At 49.5% G+C, this 19372-nt stretch overlaps 1 protein-coding gene across 1 annotated transcript; it reads right to left on the bottom strand.

Moving 5' to 3' along the window:
• Positions 1 to 2230: 2230 nt before the first annotated feature.
• On the bottom strand, positions 2231 to 4643 carry DYNLL1 (dynein light chain LC8-type 1). Its single transcript, XM_084762237.1, has 3 exons — positions 4499 to 4643; positions 4179 to 4316; positions 2231 to 2642 (listed from the first exon to the last, which is right to left on the bottom strand). The coding sequence occupies exons 2-3, from the start codon at positions 4308 to 4310 to the stop codon at positions 2505 to 2507; spliced, it is 270 nt and encodes an 89-aa protein (XP_084618363.1). The 5' UTR covers positions 4311 to 4316; positions 4499 to 4643; the 3' UTR covers positions 2231 to 2504.
• Positions 4644 to 19372: the final 14729 nt, after the last annotated feature.

The following is a 19372-nucleotide window of genomic DNA, read 5'->3' as shown; positions in this document are numbered from 1 at the left end:
GCCAGCACACTAAGGGTAGCTTACAGATCTCATGAGATCTGGCCTGTCACAGAGCAGCTTCCAGGCAGGAAAGAGCATCTGGGAAGGTGCTACACCTTAGGAAACTTTACATTTTGTTTTTCAGCCAGCTGAAGCCAACTGGCTTTTAAATGAACAGGAAGGAGCAGGCACTGGGAAAAAACTCTGTAAACTGCCAAACCAATTTTAGTCTCTCTGTGTAACCTTGCCTTGGCTGTCCTGGACTCCCTTTATAGACCAGGCTGGCCTCGAACTCACAGCGATCTACCTGCCTCTGCCTCCGGAGTGCTGGGATTAAAGGCATGCGCCACCACACCGGGCTACTACTATCATTTTTATTTTGTCCTTTTTTCTTTTTTTCAGAGCTGTGGACTGAACCCAGGGCCTTGCACTTGCCTAGCAAGCACTCTACCACTGAGCTTAAATCCCCAACCCCCCAATTTTCTTTCTTTTTTTCTTAAAGATTTATTTATTAATATGTGGGAAAGACTGTAAGCTTTGTCACAGGTAAAAGCAGTCTTGGCAGGCTTTAACCTTGGGCACCCCTATTTATTAATACATAGACAGTTCTCTACCTGCAGGACAGAAGAGAGCATTAGATCACGTTATAGATGGATGTGAGCCACCATGTGGTTGCTGGGAGTTGAACACAGGACCTCTGGAAGAGCAAGTGGTACTCTTAACCTCTGAGCCATCCCTCCAGCCCCCCAATTTTATTTCTATAGCAACATGTCTTCTCACATTTGAACCTGAAAATGAAAGTTAAAAGCCACCAATGTCCTGACAGTAAACATGGACCTAACCAAGTTACATCAATGTCCAATCATGTAGTGCATCAGTTCTAGGGACCTGCTGGAGACCATCTGGTTGGACTAACTATAGCTTTGATGGCCAAATCCTTGTCAAACAAAAATACGTCAGCCAGGCATGGTGGTGCACGCCTTTAGTCCCAGCACTCGGGAGGCAGAGGCAGGATCTTAGTGAGTTCAAAGCCAGCCTAATCTACAAAGCAAGTCCAGGACAGCTAGGGCTACACAGAGAGACCCTATCTCAAAAAACAAATCAGAGCCTGGCGTGGTGGCGCACACCTTTAGTCCCAGCACTCGGGAGGCAGAGGCAGGTGGATCGCTGTGAGTTCGAGGCCAGCCTGGTCTACAAAGTGAGTCCAGGACAGCCAAGGCTACACAGAGAAACCCTGTCTCGAAAAACAAAAACAAAACCAAAGTCAGGTAATGAGGAGGGAAAGAAACTCATTTCTACCTCTTCAAAGAGATGATGAACTGAATTACCCTAACTGTGGTCTCCTGCTGCAAAGCACCCCATCTTTTCTGTACAGTAGAAGGCAAACATCAGCTGTCACAAAACAGTTAAACAACTGGGCAGGGGTGGGGTGGCACATCTGCAACCCCAGTTCTTGGCAGCTGGTTATCCTCAGCTGTTACATGTTGAATTTGAGGCCAGCCTGGAAGTCATAAGATATTCTCAAAAAACCAACAGGCCTGCGAGATGGCTTAAGGACAGACTTGCTGACAAGCCTCTACCCACATAGTAGAGAACCAACTGCCCAGAAGCTGTCCTCTGACGTCCACATGCACGCACACATCACCAGCAGTTTCATACCCCTTCCCTAAACTGGTCCTCACAAAACAAAAGTTCAGGTGGATACTCAAAAGCTGACTAGCCTGTAAGAAGCATATTTGTCAGTTCAAATCTACCACTATCCTGTAGCAGCTTTTTGGCTGCTTATAGTCTCCATTATATCTAAAGCATACGAGGCTTCATCTCGGTGAAGTGCGAACAGGAAACCCTGTTAGGGCACTGATAATTCCCAAAGCTAAGTGTGGGTTGGTTGTCTCAGCCTCAGGCTAAAGCGGGTCTGGAATTGACAATGGGGAAACTTGGTAGCTAGAGATCCACCTGGTCCTTAAATGAAGTCCTTGAGTCAGCTACTGACTTTTGAACCAGTGAAAGCACAAGCCCAGCAAGCTAAGACACTCTCACTCTAATCCAGTCCTAGAACCTACAGTTCCTGCCTTAGCCTAGAGACAGGGATTGGGCCTGACCTGTGGCTAATAGCCCAAACAACCTGGAAAAACAGGTGTGGCCAGCCAAGCGCCCCATCCGGAACACTAAAATGTCCCATCCTCAATCCTGGTCCCTTACTAACTGTAAGCTGCTTCAACCCTATCCTTAACAAACTAACACACACATATACATCTCCAACAGATTTATTTTTAAAGGAATGGCCTAAGGGAGAAAACAACGGGGGTTACAGAAGTATGGACTAGAAAATAAATACAAATGTAAGCTGTTTTACTAATTATTTTATAACCACAAACTTGTACAGAGATGATGCCCTGTACAAACAACAGATTCAAACGAGGTGTTCCCTTAGCAAGGCTGAAGATTCAGTCTCTGGTACTGGAAGTTAGGATGCAGTCCTTGTTTTTGGATGGATCACTGGGTGTTTGGCACAGTCCATGCTTTTAACCGGATTTGAACAGAAGAATGGCCACCTGACCCAGGTAGAAGTAGATGAAGTGTTTGGTTTCATGTGTCACGTAACTACCGAAGTTCCGCCCCACAATGCAGTGCCAGGTGGGGTTGTACTTCTTGTCAAACTCCTGGGAAAGAATAGAACAGAATTTTAGTGGCTCACCTGGAGAGTTTGCTTTGTAGAAAAGCCCGAGTCTGCAGGACCACAAAGGACCCACTGGCATCTGAAACCATTCCCATCCTGAGGACTGAATCCAAGGCATAGCTAGGCAAGCACTCCACCACTGAGCTGTACTAACAACCCCAGCACATTCTTAGAATAAAACAATGCTCCCGGCTCTAAATCAGCTGCCTAGAACAGTAGAGTGCAGTATGCTGCGGTCTGAGGTAAGATGGGAGTGGGGGCTGAGGGGGGGGCATTTTCAGACAGCTGTTTCAGTGCTGACTTTGGGGTTTTTTCTGTCTTGAGCTTTTAGATGTGGGTCTATGTAGTTCTGATTGTCTTGGTAACTCGTATGTAGACTAGTGTGGTCTCAAAGTCAGAGATCCACCTCTCTCTCTGCCTTCCAACTGCTGAGGAAGAGGCATGCGCCATCACTCCCAGTGCACCTCTGACTTCAGCAATTCGATAGAGCTAGATGACATCAGCACTTACACTTACCACTGTGTTTGCCGTGCACCCCAATTCCAGGAAGACAGAATTCCTCCTCACAAAGACTAAAGGACAAAGCCTCAATTTTCATATATACCAAACTGGGTTAAAAAAAAAAAAAGATGCTGGCCAACTAACTAGCCGTACTTTATTCTTTAAAATCGTTCTCTCTGCATCTACTACCCGGTCTTGGAGATTAACAAGTTGGAGAGCATCTGCTTCCCCTATCCCAACGGGCTGCAAATTTGTCCCTTTCTTCACTAGTTGGATTGAGCCAGGGTGAAAAACGATATGAAATTCATTAGGGTTCTTCATATCTCATCCTGCATGTGGTTTAAAAGACCTCCTCTATTAAGCAGAATGTCTTTCTTACAATCCAGATGCACATACTGCTGCGTTTGTCAAAAAAGGTCTTCATTTCTGTTCCGTGTGAGTCTTTCATCTTCCCGTTCTCCACTGGAACCCTCCCACGGCTCCGGCTTCCAGTTTCCTCCCAACAAACATCGCTTGACAAGTTGGCAGTCTTGCCAGCTCTCTACAAACTGCCATTTACCAAGCCTCCACCCAAGCCCCCCAACCACCACTGCCACCCACTTTCCCTGAACTGTCGGCTAACTCCCGGCTGGGTGGCTGGCAAGATCTCCTCCTAGCCCGGCTGGAGACACCCACGCAGCTCTCCCCCCACCCCGGAACACCCAGATGGATCCCCGCTCGGCGCAGGAATCCTACAGCAGGGGGAACTGCTCGCTGCTCCCTGATCTTGGAAACCGTTGCTAGGTGGCGCTTTCCCCCCAAGGAGCTGGGGGTTTAAAAAAAAAAAAAAAAAAAAAAAAAACTTCTGGCGTTGAGGGTCTGGTCTTCCCCAGAGGAACGCCAAACCCACTTGCGTCCTTTCTAGAACTGTCTACCCGGAGCCGCCCTCAGCTCCACAGGAAAACTCTGCCGGGCCCCCGGCGAACGCAGAACCGGGAAGGGGGGAAAGGAACTACGCGGCGCCGGCTCCGCTCCTCACCTTCTTGATATGGGCCGCAATATCCTTCTCAATGTTGTACTTCTCCAACGCCTGAGTAGCGCACTCCACCGAGTCCTGTTGCATCTCTTCCGACATGTCTGCGTTTTTGATCACCGCCTTCCGGTCGCACATGGTTACCTGCGGACCAGGCGCGGCAAGAGGTAAGGGGTCGGGGTGCGGGCCGCGCTGCCCTCCCCGCCGGCCCCTGAGGACGACGCCCCCACCCGCTCCCGAGGCCCAGCCCCCCCACCCCACCCCCGCCCCCCGGGGCCCGCACCGCAGGCCCAGGGTGGGGCGGGAGGACCCGAGCCCCGTCTCACCGTGGAGCAGGGGCCAGCCGGCTGCTGCGAGCTCCTGGAGAAGGTGCTGGCGCCGCTCAAGCAGCTGTGGAGAGCCGGTCGCTACCGAAGCCGTGGCGCATCTAAGCAGCCCCACGCCAGGCGCCGCCGCCTAAACCCTAGGCCCCGCCCTGCGCCCGCGGCCCCGCCCCCGACGCGCGTCGCTATTGGCTGTGCGCAGCCACCACCCTCTCCCTATTGGTCCGTGCGTTCAATGGTTCCCTCAGGGTCTTTCGCCTGCATTTTGTTGCAGACCACAATGCACCGCGCACGGCGTCGGTTGCCCAGGCAATGCGCGGCACGCGTGAGGGCCCACACACCCTGAAGGCGGAGCCCCGGCCGAGTGGCTGGCTCCCGGACCACCCAGCTGTCTGGAAGGGCGTGAGGGCGGGCGGCTTCTGCCTGGGCCCACTGAGGGTAGCCCAGGGTGTGTTCTCGAACCGAAGTTTCTAGAAGACTGGGAGCCGCCATCCCAGGTGCCGCCCATCTCTACCCCCCCCACACACACACACCCGCGGTTAACGCGATTTACAGCTTTTGACAGGTGGAAAGGTTCTCCCAAGCGGGGGCAAGCCACCGATTTCACTTGCGCTAAGGGTCGGAGGGCTTGATTTAAAGCTCTGCTGTCTCATTCCTTAAGTTTGTGCGTGTGTGTCTGAGGAGGCCTTGGGCTCTGCGTTCCACCACTGAACCTTGTTTTTTGTTTTATTGTTTTGTTTTGTTTTTTTTTTTTTTCGCTTTTCTGTTCCGTGTCCTCTCCATCCTACCCTACCCTAGCATGGTCTCCCTAGGTAGCCTAGGCTGACCTAAAATAAGCAGTTCTCCGTTCTTGTCCTCCCCAGGCACCATCACATCAGGTTCAATTCCTAATTTTATAACATGGCACTATGTGTAGCCCCCATGTAGATACCACGTGGGTTAGAAATCACTGTATACATGGAATAGCGTAAGAATTGAAGGTGAGACTCGGGGAAGGGAATCCTCTTCAGGAGGGAGGGTCTGTCTGCCCGGCACTGCAGACCTGAGAGGCTGGAACGCGGGTGCGTGTGGAGTGTGTGCAGGTGAGGCTTTAGATACCTTGTCTATTTTTGAAAAGCTTCTTGGTTGAGGATTTATTTCTAGACATGTCTTAATGGACAAGAAAGTGACCCTCAGAGGTCTTCTCTGGCACAGGTACGTTTATGACTAATGGTACCTTAGGAAATAAATGAAGGGCTAATGGTAGAGCTCTCGTACATCGCGTGCCCTGTGTCCCGACTCGAAACCCAGTACTTCAGAAACAAAAAAAAAAAAAAAAGGTAGTCAAAAGCAAGGTCTTAGGGAGTGGAGTCATCCCAGCGCTGTAAACAATGAAACCTGTCTTGTTTTGTTTTTATTTGTAATGGGGGAGTAAGTGTAAAGGCAAACCGCTGCAGGTGTGTGGGAGCAGTAACTGAACAATGCTCGCAGATTCCCAGCACAGTAATGCGTGGCTTATGGTCTCACTGAATTTCAGCGATTACTAGTGTTGAGCCATCAAACCTTAAATGCCTGCGATATATTTTTGAAACTCCTTAAATAATTCTAAGGTTGCATAACTCCAAGTTTTCTGCCTACTTTTCTGCATTGTTCTCAGCACCTTCATGCTAACCTGAAACATTTGTTTTGTTGAGACAGGGTCTCTTTTATTATGTAGCTCTGGGCCTCAAACCCCAGAGATCCACCTGTCTCTGCCTCCAGAGTCCAGGGATTAAAGGCGTGTGCCATCACACCTGGCAATTTAGAACCCTTTTTTTTGTTGTTTTGTTTTTTGTTTTTTCAAGACAGGGTTGCTCTGTGTAGCCTTAGCTATACTGGACTCGCTTTGTAGGCCAGGCTGGCCTCAAACTCACAGTGATCCACCTGCCTCTGCCTCCCGAGTGCCTCCCGAGTGCTGGGATTAAAGGCATGCACCACCATGCCCAGCTAGAACCAGCCCCCCTTTTTTTAATGCTTTATTTTTCTTATGTACGTTGGTTGTGTGGCTTGTACATGTGTGTGACAGGGTGTCAGATCCCCTGGAACTGGAGTTACACACAGTTGTGAGCTGCCATGTGGGTGCTGGGAATTGAACTTGGGTCCTTTGCTGAGCCATCTCTCGGCGCAGGTTGGGGGGAGAGGGGAGGGTGAGGGGTGCGGGCCCCAGGACCCTTTTACATTAAATTGCCAGAGGCATACCACTCCAAAGGAAAAAAGATGAGCGTGATGAGGACTTCCTCACTTAAACTGTGTGCTTATCAGCCAGAGGCTTTTCCGCCTCCCTCAGCTAAAAGGCCATGAAGCCATTCCAGCTCCATCCCTAATGGCCAGGCTGGAGATGAAAGGAATTAATATTAGGAAAGAAGTGGGTTTGACCAATGAGATTGGTCAGTATTTACCAGCCTTGGCCTTCCACTCAGAACTACGGCGTTACGGTTGCCTCTGCTGATACGTGTGTTTCTCTCATTAAAGAGCTGAGTGTCCAAAGCGGACAGAATAGGACAGGGTAAAGCTCAGTGTAGTGTTTGCCCAGTGCACGTGAGTCCTTATCTTCTGTCCTGAGCACTGCAAAGTAAATAAAATAACAGAGACCCAGGCTGCTACGCAGTCCATTTTCCTAGTGTGCGTGAGGCCAGAGGCCATGTATCTGATCCCGGCAGACTAAGGGGAGGGGCTCAGGCACATGTAGCCTGAGTTCTTGGGAGACGGGAGCAGGAGGATCAGAAACTCAAGTCCATCTTTGAATAGATGGCTCCAAGGCCAGCCTGGGCTACGTGAGGTCCTGTCTTCACCCACCCCCAATAAAGTACCGTGAATAAATAAATAAGAGGCAGTAGGATCAGCAGCAGCAGTGAGCGAGGGCTGACTACTGGGCTCAGCATGCACTCACTGTCTCCAACATCCCTCACAGCAGCTGGGGTTGAGATTCTCTTTTCTTTCTCTCACCTTTTAAAAAATGTTTATGGGTTGTATGTCTGCGCGCTGCATTGGTGCCTGGTACCCGCAGAGGCTAGAAGAGGGCATTGGATCCCCTGCGTTTGGAATTTCAGACAATTGTAAACTGCCATGCAGGAGATGGGAACTGAGCCTGGGTCCTCAGAAGGACAGCCAGGGCTCTTGACGCGGAGCTCTTTCCACCACCCAAGGTGACTCTCTTTATTATTTATCTTCTTGGTTACAACGCTGAGGATTACCTTGAAGTCCTGATCTTCCTGCTCCCATATCTCAAGTGCTGGGATTTTAGGCCTGTGCTACCAAACCCAGTTTGTGGGGTACAAGGAATTGAACCCAGTGCCTTGTGCACACGAGGCAAAAACTACCAATGGAGCCATTTTCCCAGCCCTACCTCATTAGCTCTCAGGTCAAGCGAGCCCTTCCCTGAACTCCTGATATTTACCATGCTGGCAAGCCCTGTCACACTTAGCTTTCCTCCGTGACGTTTGCCTCAGGTACTCCTCCAGAAGGGTTAGCTCATATATTGCCCTCCTTGGTCAACACCCACATACTCCTGCCTCTTATGTGTCATGTTCCATCCTCAGCATCCAATTCACTGTCTAGGGCTAGGGGTGTAGCTCAGTGGTAGAGCCATGGCGAGCATAAGTAAGGTCTGGGGTTTTCCTCTGTGCCATTCAGTAAATAAGCCTGGGAATTTAAAACTACTAAGTCTTATGACACATATACCCACCTCTGCCAAGATCAGGAGATTTTAAAGGGACCAGGAGCCAAGCATGGTGGCACACAATTTAATGCCAGCATTCTTATTCTTTTTATTTATTTATCTTTTATTTTTTAAGACAGGGTTTCTCTGTGTAGCCTTGGCTGTCCTAGACTTGCTTTGTAGACCAGGCTGTCCTCGAACTGACATCGATCCATCTGCCTCTGCCTTCTGAGTGCTGAGATTAAAGCTATGTGCCATCACACCTGGCTCAGTTTTTATTTTTAATTAATTAATTTATTTTGGTTTTTCAACACAGGGCTTCTTTGTGTAGTCTTGGCTGTTGCTTTGTAGACCAGGATGGCCTTAAACTTACAGCGATCTGCCTGCCTCTGCCTCCGCAGTGCTGGGATTAAAGGTGTGCGCCACCATGTCCAGCCTCCGTTTTTTATTCTTATATATATGTATGTATGTGTGTTTGTATGTGCACCACATGCATGCAGTGCTCAAATAATCCAGAAGAGGGAGCCATAACCCCTGTAGCTGGAGTTACAGGACATTGTGAGCTGTCTGATATAGGTGTTGGGTACTGAACCCAGGTCCTCTGCAGGAGCCCTGGGCGCTCTAGTTGCTGGGCAACCTCTCCAGTCCTGTTTGTGATCCTTAACCTTAAAGCAGCTGACTGGGCAGAGAAAAGCATAGGACATTAGTAAAGGACACCTCAGTGTGTCTGTGTAGGCACCAGGCACAGATGTCAGGTTTCAGTGGAATTTGGGAGGGGAAGGCAGGGGTTGGGGATGTTCCTTCATGTGGGTGGAACTCTTGCCTGTCATGTGAAAGGCTTGGCTTCAAACCCAGTTCACAGAAAAAGAGAAAGAAAACAAAAAGACAGACATCAGGGACATTTCTGCTCTCTGTGCCTGGGCACTGTGATGTGAACAGCCCTGCCCTGACAAGCTTTCCTGGCCACCGTGAGCTGATCTGAAATCATGAGTCAAAGATCTCTCCAACCAGGCTTGGGCTGCACAGCTGTCATCCAGCACCAGGGAGGCCAAGGCTGGAGGAGGAGGAGACCCTAAAGTTTGGATCTAGCCAGAGCCACATAGTAGGACCTTGTGTCTTAAAAAGGTGGGTGGGGTGACGTGAGAGCTTAGCAGGCGCACGCCTTTAATCCCAGCAGCCGGAAGGCAGAGGCAGGTGGATCGCTGTGAGTTCGAGGCCAGGCTGGTCTACAAAGTGAGTCCAGCCAGGGTGTTACACAGAGAAACCCTGTCTTGAAAAAAAACAGGGGGAGAGAGAGAGAGAGAGAGAGAGAGAGAGAGAGAGAGAGAGAGAGAGAGAGAGGGAGGGAGAGAGGGAGAGAGAGCACGCGCTTAGCAGGCGAAAGGAATCTGCCACCAAGGTTGATAACCTAAACTTGATCCCTGAACCTAAACGGTAGAAGCCGACTCCAGGCTGTTCTCAGACATCTTTATATGATCTATGTAACACGTGCCCCCCCCAATAAAAAAATTTTTTTTTCGAGACAGGGTCTCTCTGTGTGTCCTTGGTTGTTCTGGACTCACATTGTAGACCAGGCTGGCTTTGAACTCACAATGATCCACCCGCCTCTGCCTCCCAAGTGCTGGAATTAAAGGCCTGTGCTTCAATTTTATTTTTAAAATTTATCTCACTAAGCCGGTCTCTCTATGAAGCCTTGGGTAGTAATTTAATAATGACTATTTTCTTTTAAGCTTTCTTTATATTTTAAGTAAGTATATTTAAATTATTTCAATTTTCTTTTGAGTCAGGGTTTCATGTAGCCCAGGCTGGCCAAACACTTGAGTGTAGCTGAGGATGACTTATAAAGGTCTGATTCTCTTGCCTTCACCCTCTCCACGGTGCTGTCACTATAGTCAGTCTGTGTGGTGGTGGGAACTGCACTGAGGCTTCATGCTGGACAAGCGCTCTACCAAGTCAGCTACATGCCCATCCCACGTTGGTTACTTACCTCTATTTAGTAATTACATTTGTTGTTTGTGCATGGTTGCTATAACATGCAGGGAGGACAGAGGACAGCTTTCAGGAGTCAGTTTTCTTCTTCTACGATGTAGTCCTAGGCATAGAATTCGCAGTCCTAGGCAGGCAGTACTCTACAGGCTTTATGAGGCTGGAGCCGTGATTTCCTTGACCAACCTAAAAAGCTCAACCCTCCCTAACCCGATAAAGTATAAAGTGACCTTGTGGTTCCAGGGTTGATCCAGAGACACTTCCCAGAAAGGACAGGCCCTACATGGGGGGCGGGGGGGGGGGTGCGGAGACTGCAAGGTCTGGGGTGGAGGCAGAGGCTTCCTACCTGTGGAGGCTGGCACGGAACTGAGCTTTGGAGCCAAGTTCAGTGGAGACAGGCTTTGGCTCAATGGTAGAGCACTCGCCTAGCAAGTGCAAGGCCCTGCATTTGATCCTCAGCTTTAAGAAAAAAAAAAAATGGAGTGACAAAGTCAACTCCTGCAAACTGCCCTCTGACTTCCACAAATACATGCACACACAAATAGAAAAAAGGGTCTCACTATGTAGCCCTGGCCGTCCTGGGTCTCACTGTGTAGACCAGGCTGGCCTTGAACTCACAGAGATCCACCTGCCTCTGCTGCCCTAGTGCTGAGATTACAGGTGTGCACCACTTTGCCCTGCTAGGAAAAAGGTCTTAGCTGCTCTACTTTCCTTTCAGTCACTGTGATAAAGTAACAAGTTATCAGAAAAAGGGTCGATCATCCAATTCCAGGGAACTCAAGGCAGAATTGAAGTGGCCACATCACATCTGCAGCCAAGAGCAGAGAAATGTGTGTGCACGCTGGTTTGCTTGACTGTTTCAGTTCCACCCCTCCACTCTCAGCTCAGGACCTGCCGGCTGTATAGGGGATGGTGTTGCCCAGAGTAGGCTGGGCCTTCTCACGTCATGGCTAAGACAATGCCCACCCACGCATCACATTAACGCCAGGACTGACTATGGGAAGGACCTGTAGTCAGCCCTAGGAGCCCGGGGCCGGATGACTTAATAGGTGACCTCACTATCACTCTGTAATTACATGAAAGTGGTCCTCAGTAAACCTAATTATTCTAGGACTCTAAACAAAGGGATAGACTTGGAGTCTGATTCTGGCATCTCTATTCTGATTCACTGAGAGAAAATCTGATTCTAGAAGGTAATAGTTCCTAACACCTTCTATTAGGATGACTGGGAGGTGTCCAGAGGACTTGGTACCAGACACTATCTATTCTCTGTGCTACAGAATGCAAAAGGGCTGCTGGACATGGTGGCTGGAAAGCTGAGGCAGGAAGAGTATCCATAAATTTGAGGTAAGCTTTGGCTACTGAGTAGAGCCTTAAAACAACAAAAGGGAAATAAATCTAAGGCTAGGGCATTACCATTGTAGCGCACATGTGTGAGCTGTAGGAAGCAAAATTCTTTCCTCCAACTTGTACTCTAGCAGAAAATAGTAGATAATAAAAATATACAGATGCAAGCCGGGCGGTGGTGGCGCACGCCTTTGATCCCAGCACTCGGGAGGCAGAGGCAGGTGGATCGCTGTGAGTTCGAGGCCAGCCTGGTCTACAAAGTGAGTCCAGGATGGCCAAGGCTACACAGAGAAACCCTGTCTCGAAAAACCAAAAAAAAAAAATATATATATATATATATATATACAGATGCAGAGCTGGAGAGATGGCTCAGTGGTTAAAAGCACACAGCTGTCTTGCGGAGGATCTGAGCTCTCCTCCCAGCACTGCTAGGCAGCTCTCAACCACCCAGCTCGCCAGCTTCAGGAGCTCTGATGCTCTCTTGTGGCCCCCAGGCACCTGTACATGTGCACACCCCACCCAAACAGCTGTGTATATAATTTCAAAAACTTAAATAAGCTGGGCGGTGGTGGCACACGCCTTTAATCCCAGCACAGCACTCGGGAGGCAGAGGCAGGTGGATCACTGTGAGTTCAAGGTCAGCCTGGTCTATAAAGTAAGTCTAGGTCAGCCAAGGCTACACAGAGAAACATTATCTCAAAAAAAGAAAAGAAAAAAACTTAAATAATAAACAGACTTGAGTAAATATAACCAATACAAATGAAGTAGAGCTGGGCGTGGTGGCGCACGCCTTTAATCCCAGCACTCAGGAGGCAGGTGGATCCATGTGAGTTCGAGGCCAACCTGGTCTACAATGTGAGTCCAGGACAGCCAGGACTACACAGAGAGACCCTGTCTCAAAAACCCGAAGAAGAAAAATAAAGTAGAAAAACTGAACACTCCCTGTGAGGGCATGCTTGTAATTCTAGTACACAAGAGATGGAGACAGGAGCTCAAGGTCAGCAGCACAGCTCTTGGGCTAGCCTGAGCTAACAAAACAAGAGGTGATGGTGGCTTGGACCAGGGCAGCAGTAACAGTGGGATGAGAGGTGGTTGGTTATATTCGCTCTGGTTGCTGACAAGCTGTACTGTGTGCAGAACATAAGGGAAACAGAGATAGCCCATTCTAGGTGGGCATGGTGGTTCAAACCTGTAATCCCAGCTGCTAACCAGAGGGCAGCAGGATCACTTGTGCCAAGGATGAGTCTGAGACTAGCCTGGGTAACAGTAAAATCCGACCTCAAAATAAATAAATAGAAAAGAGGGCTTCAGCTACGTGGCCTGAACAAAAAGAAGGCACCTCGATGAGGAAGGCTAGCAGAGGAGGCAAGTTCAGTTTTGCCATGATTAGTCTGAGATGCCTCTTGGAGTTCCACAGTTAGTGTCAAGTGTGCAGTCGGATGTCCTGGGAAGAAGTCCAGGCCTGGGCTATCATCTGGGGAGTCACCAGCTTATAGGCGACATTTAAAGCCATGGGCTTGGATGAGGTCACCACCAAGGGAGGGCTAAGTGTAGACTGAGGACGTTATGCTGACTCAACAGCTCACAGCATCCCTGGTATCTCAGACAAGGCACAGCCGAACGGCATTTGGCAGCCATCCGAAGGGAGCTCCATTCCTTTCTGATTTTTTCCCTCCCTGTCTGAGTGTGGGTGGTACTCAGACAACAGGCCTCCACGGGCCTCCAGAGGCTGCCCTCCACCTAGTCCATCCACTCCTTTCCTTCCCGGCAGCGGTTCTGGAAATTGCACGCAGGGCTTCATGCATGGTAGACTAGTGTTGAACCACTGTCTCTCCTCGCAGCCCTTCATGCAGGCGGTGTGCGCAACACACACAGCGTGCAACACGGGTAGATGACTTTGGTGATCTGATTCTCTCTTTCCACCATGTGGGACCTGGGGATGAAACCCAAGTCCTCAGGCCTAGCAGCGAGCACCCTGACAGCTGAGGAGGCATCTCACCAGCCCCTGGCCGACTCCATCTTCCTGCCTCCACCACCTCCTACCTGCTGCAATTACACGCATGGGACACCACACCCAGCTGCATTCTCTTCAGCATCTCTTAAGCACCTATTTGGTATAAGCTTCCCACCTAGGCGTCCAGAACGTGAAAGGACAAGACAGGACAGTTTCTTCCTTAGGGAGGGAGCAGCCACTGAACCCGGGTGTGCACAGGAAGTGGTTGTTATTGAGGGAGGCAGGAAGGAGAGGACAGGCTAGAGTGAGGGCTCCACCCTGGGAGGTAAGGAACATTGTTCCAGGAAGCCACTCTGGAGAATTAATCAGAGCAGGGAAGCAGGCTGAGGGGGAGCGCAGGGCACCTTCTGGATGGAGCAACCTACAGAAAGGCCTGAAGGGGAAAGGAGGGGCAGAGCGGTGGGTATCACTGAGACTCCGGGGGTCTTGTGAGCCTCAGTTAGGTATGTGACCTCCATCCCAAACTACCAACCATCCTAAAAGGCCGCTCCTGTGAGCAGCTCGGAAGAGGAGAGTGGGCTATCAGAGTCCAAGAGGGCAGCCACTCTGCCGGGAAGGTTCTTGTCTCATTCACTTCCTTCATTGTGTTTCTTTTTACTTAAAGAATTTTATTCTGAAACAGCCTTGCTATCTGGCCTGGGCTACCCTTTAAGACAGTATGGCCAGGTGTGGTGGAGCAGGCCTTTAATCCCAGCACTTGGGAGGCAGAGGCAGATGGATTGCTATGAATTCGAGGCCAGTCTGGTCTACAACATGAGTCTAGGACAGCCAAGGATACACAGAGAAACCCTGTCTCGAAAAAAACAAAAAACAAAACAAAACAAAAAACACCAAAAAAAAAACCCACCCAAAAAACCAAAAAACAGTATGTTAAACCAGGTGTGGTGGCACATGCCTTTAGTCTCAGCACTTAAGAGGCAGAGGCAGGCAGATTACTGTGAGCTCAAGGCCAGCCTGCTCTATAAAGCAAGTCCAGGACAGCCAGGGCTACACAGAGAAACGCTGTCTCAGAAAAAAAAAATAAGGATGTTACTGGGTGTGGTGGTGGACACCTGTAATCTCAGCACTCTGGGTGGCAGAAGCAGACAGATCTCTGAGTTTGAGGCCAGACTGGTCTACAGAGTGAATTCTAGAACAGCTAAGGCTACACAGAGAAAGCTAGTCTCAAAAAAACAAAATAAAAACCTATAAGGACCACTGAGAGATACTCTCCACACAGTTGAGCTCAGCTGGGTATAACAAACAGGCAGAGACCAACTGGGCTACCTGGAAAAAGGACACTTTTCAATTGCTAAGCTGCCTGCAGGCTGTGTGTGCAAGCCAGGACCTCAGCCCTGCTGGGAGGGGCCTTGGTGATGCAGCTGTCTGTGAGTCGTTTCTGCTCCTGTAAGTAGCCCCTCACCCATATTCCTGTAAGTAACAACAATAAAACTCACTGGGTTACTGGGCTGTGGTGGTGTACGCCAGATGGACCTCTGAGTTCGAAGCCAGCCTGGTCTACAGAGAGAGTTCCAGGTCAGCCAAGGTTACACAGAGAGACCCTGTCTCAGGGGAAAAGAAGCTCATTGAGTCACCAAGTTGGATTCTGGTGGCGTTCTCACTTCTGTGTTTGATTCCCTCTGAGGCCAGCTGAGGTTTGCTCACATGTCCTCGGCAGGAGTGACACACATCACCTCTAACCTGAGAGCCTTCTGCTGCAGCCCCCCCAGTGCTGGCATTACAAATTCCTGCTGCCACATCCAGTTAGTTTGTCCGTTTAAACAAGAGTGGACCTCCTTGCCGGGCTCAGTGGCGCACGCCTGTAATCCCAGCACTTGGGAGGCAGAAGCAGGTGGATCCCTGAGTTCAAGGCCAGCCTGGTCTACAAGTAAGTCCAGGACAGCCAGGGCTACACAGAGAAACCTTGTCCTGAAAAACAAAACAAAACAAAACAAAAAGCCAGAGCAATCTCACATTTCTGGCAACTGCCTGCCCCTCTGAATAGGCCAAGATGCAGTGTTATCATCAGCAGGTACCAGGCTGTTTGAGGCAGAGCTCTGCGGCCATGCTCTGAGTTTATATAAATCAGCCTCCCAGGATTTATGGGCCTTCCACCACCAGGCTATAAAGTAAAATAATGTAATTAGTGCAGCCAGCTGGAGTTATCCTCAGATTCAATGTCAATGGTCATTCTATATATGTAATATTTATTGGTTTTTAAAAAAGATTTATTATGTATACAGATTTCATTATAGATGGTTGTGAGCCAACTTGTGGTTGCTGGGAATTGAACTCAGGACCTTTGAAAGAGCAGTCAGTGCTCTTACCCTCTGAGCCATCTCTCCAGCCCCATTTATTGGGTTTTAAACCAGTTTTCTTTCCTGACATGTAAAGATTACTAAAGTCTGGAGAGACCACTCAGCAGTTAAAAGCACCAGAAGCTCCTGCTGAGGACCTGGGTGTGATTCCCAGTAGCTCCCAAGTGTAAGACCAGTTCCAAGAGACCTGATGCCCTGTTTCCTTCTCCTCTGGCACCATCGGGTACATGGTGCAGTGACATGCATTCAGGCAAAGGCAGTCACACACACAAAGCCTTAAAAAATAAGTCTTCCCTTGTTAGTAGTAGTACTGAGGCAGACACCCTCTCTCTGAGCTGTAGCTGCAGCCATTTTGTAATTTTTTATTTTGATACAATTTTTATTTGATCCATTAGCTTGCCATGGATGACATGCTCTCAGGTAGCCTAGGCTGGCCCCTACATCTCTCTGTGGTTGAGGATGAGGGCTGCCTACAGGCGTGTTCCACTGGTTCTGGCACTGTGGTCTCCTTTCTGTGGCAGTGCTGAGACACCCTGCCCAAAGTGACTCAAGAGGAAAGGAGTTCGTTTCATCTTACAGGTCAGGGCTATCATGGAGGCAAGGAAGGCCAGGATCTCAAGGCAAGAACCTTTAGTTAGGAAAGTGGAGTAGACACCGTGGAAGAAAACTGCTTAGCTAACGTTCATATATGACCCGGGACCACCTGCCCAGGAGATGGTGCCACCACCAGTGGGCAGATGACATGCCTGGGGCTAACAGGAAGGTCCCATGGTTAAGAGCATGGTCTTGGGCTTGATTCTGTAGCCCACAAGAGGCTCCAAGTTCAGTTCCAGGACATCTGATGTCTTCTGGCCTCTGCAGGCCCTTGCACTCTCATAATGCATACGTGTGAATGCAGGCACATGTAATATCAAATTAACAAAAATTCCCTTTTTACTTTGCTTTTGTATTGTGCATTGGTGTTTTGCCTGCACATATGTCTGTGTGAGCTGCCATGCGGGTGCTGGGAATTGAACCCGGATCTTCTGCAAGAGCAGTCAGTGCTTTTAACTGCCGAGCCACGTTTGCAGTCCAACAAATAGTTTCTTAAAAGAGCACAATCCCTTAGAGACATGTCTACAGACCAACCCGATGAAGATGATTACTCAAGACTTTTTCCTATGGTTCTAGGCTGTGTTAAGCTGAAAGCTGGTGTTGACTAGGACTCTGGGTGTGCACAGTGCTGGGGGTGAAACCTCCTTTCTTACACAGTGCAGGGTTCCACGCATGCTAAGCAGGTACTCGACTGACCCAGCCACCCTCCCGAAGCCCTAGACCTTTAAGAAGGGAAGCAGTTTGACAGAACCAACCTACTGTTGGTTAAGACTGTTAAACCGAGGGCTGGAGGCCCGTCTCAGCAGCTAAGCGCGGAGCTGCTCTTGCAGATGATTGGGGATCAGTGCCCAGCACCCACATGTGCCTCAAAACCATTCCTAACTGTAGTTCTGGGGAATTTGATGCCCTCTGTGGCACTAAGTACACACACAGACAAAAGTATAGACAAAAATGCAGGCAAAACACTCATACACACAAAAATCAACTAAAACAGGGATTGTTTAAAAGTCTGTTAAATTGTTAAAATTGGGGGTGGGTGGGTATTGAGACAGGGTTCTTCCAAGTGCTGGAGTCAAAGGCTTGTGCCACCACCACCTAGCCACTTTTTTTTCTTTTGAGAACACAACGATACACAATTCCAAGTTTCTGGGTTGGAAGGCCAAATATTGCAAAGAAAAGTTGCTAAAGTTATTTTTTTTTTCTTTCTTGGTTTTCAAGGCAGGATTTCTCTGTGTAGTCCTGGTTGTCCTAGACTTGCTCTGTAGACCTGGTTGGCCTTGAAATCACAGAGATCCGCCTGCCTCTGCCTCACAAGTGCTGGGATTACAGGTGTGTGCCACTGCACCCGGCGACTTCGGTTCTCGTTTTAGAGACAGGGTTGTGCCTTGAATTCACCATCCTCCTGCCATAGCCTCCAAAGTGGCAGAATTACTCCCCTCTACCACTCTGTGCCCAGCTCCCAATTTGCATGTCTAACACAATTTAATATCAACAAAATGGCACAAGGAGCTGGATTTTTAAAAAGACCCTGTTAGGATAGATAGAATACTATTAGAAAAATCAATAGGCAAAAATACCCAGGAACAAGCTTGGAGGAAAATGTCTGAGTGGACCATACAGGGCTGGTCACCTCTAATCTCACTAGGACCAAGGAGAGCTTGGTCAGGCCAGTGTGAGGGAGACAGAGTGCAGAGTGAGAAAGCGGCTGGTGCAGAGGCTGGGAAGAAAGGCACAGCCAGGGAGGGGCAGGCAGTGGGGAAGCAACTGCTGGAGGCAACTCCTGGATGCCAAGGCAAGGGTGTGGGGATAGATGGGGCTCTCCCTCTCCTCTGCTGGGTCCCTAGCAGCCAGCACAGGGCACAAGAAACATCCATAAAGATATGGGACGTCTTCCCAGCTGTGCATGCTGTGGCCTTGGTCTTCCTGAGGACCGCACACTGCCCTTTTACCAAGCCCTCTCTAGATGGATCCTAAGGCTTCTTCCAGCTTGGAGTGGGTCACAGGGACCAGGGTGCATCTCTGATGAGCTCGTGCTGCCCTCTTGGCCAGTCTGACTTGGCTCTCCTCTGGCTTCCAAACAAGTGCCCCTTTGCTCCCCACTGCTCCCTTTGCAGACGCTGAGACCAGACTGCATTCAGGCTCCTCCCACCCCCACACCTCCAGCCTGGGGATCAAGTCCCCTTTACAATCATCCTATTCAGAGACACACAATAAACATTTGTGTGGTAAAGGCAACTCAGGCTGACTTCTACTGAGTAGCTGAAATACTTAGGACTTACATATATTCTAGCCCCTCTGGGGTCTCTTTACACCAGGGCATTTCACCATAAAGTACGTCTCTCTACGAAAGGTCCATTTCCCGACCTCCACCCGACAAACTGGACAGCATCAGGCTGTCTTCCACGTCTCAGCTTTCTTTGTGCATTTTTCTTTCTGCCTGGAAAGCTTTCCCCTTCCCCCTCCTTTCCCGCCTGACACCATCTGGTTGTTCTGGTCTCCACTGAGAAGCCACGCCCACCGAGAAGCCACGCCCTTCAAGAAGAAGTCTTCCCGGACACTTCCCCTGGAGCCAGGCTGAAGATCTACATACCTGTGTTTCTTGTAATGACTGTTTGCTCTGATTGTTGTAGTTGTCCGTGAAGAGGGTGAGGACAGACATCAGGGCTTAGTCACTGCTGTGTCCCCAGCCCCCGTCAGCCAGGCAGGTGATGCCTTGGCACAATACATGTTGTGTGAATGAACAAGTGTTGAATGGCAGCCGACGGGGAAGCCCCTCAGGTCCCAGACGCCATAATCATACGCGCTGCGGGGCGGAGAAAAGCCTGCATCTGATACACCTTCACACAATGTTGCCATAGCAGGAGAAACTTTAAAACCGCGGAAGACAGAATAAAAGAATAAAAAACAAAACAAAACAAAAAAACCCTAAGGTCCCTAGTTGCCGGACTCCAAGGAATGCTTGT

Source organism: Acomys minous, assembly GCF_964271855.1.
Source record: "Acomys minous genome assembly, chromosome: 16".
Lineage (NCBI taxonomy): Eukaryota > Metazoa > Chordata > Mammalia > Rodentia > Muridae > Acomys > Acomys minous.
Note: the sequence above shows the minus strand (reverse complement) of the source record. Positions and strands in the feature narration are given on the sequence as shown.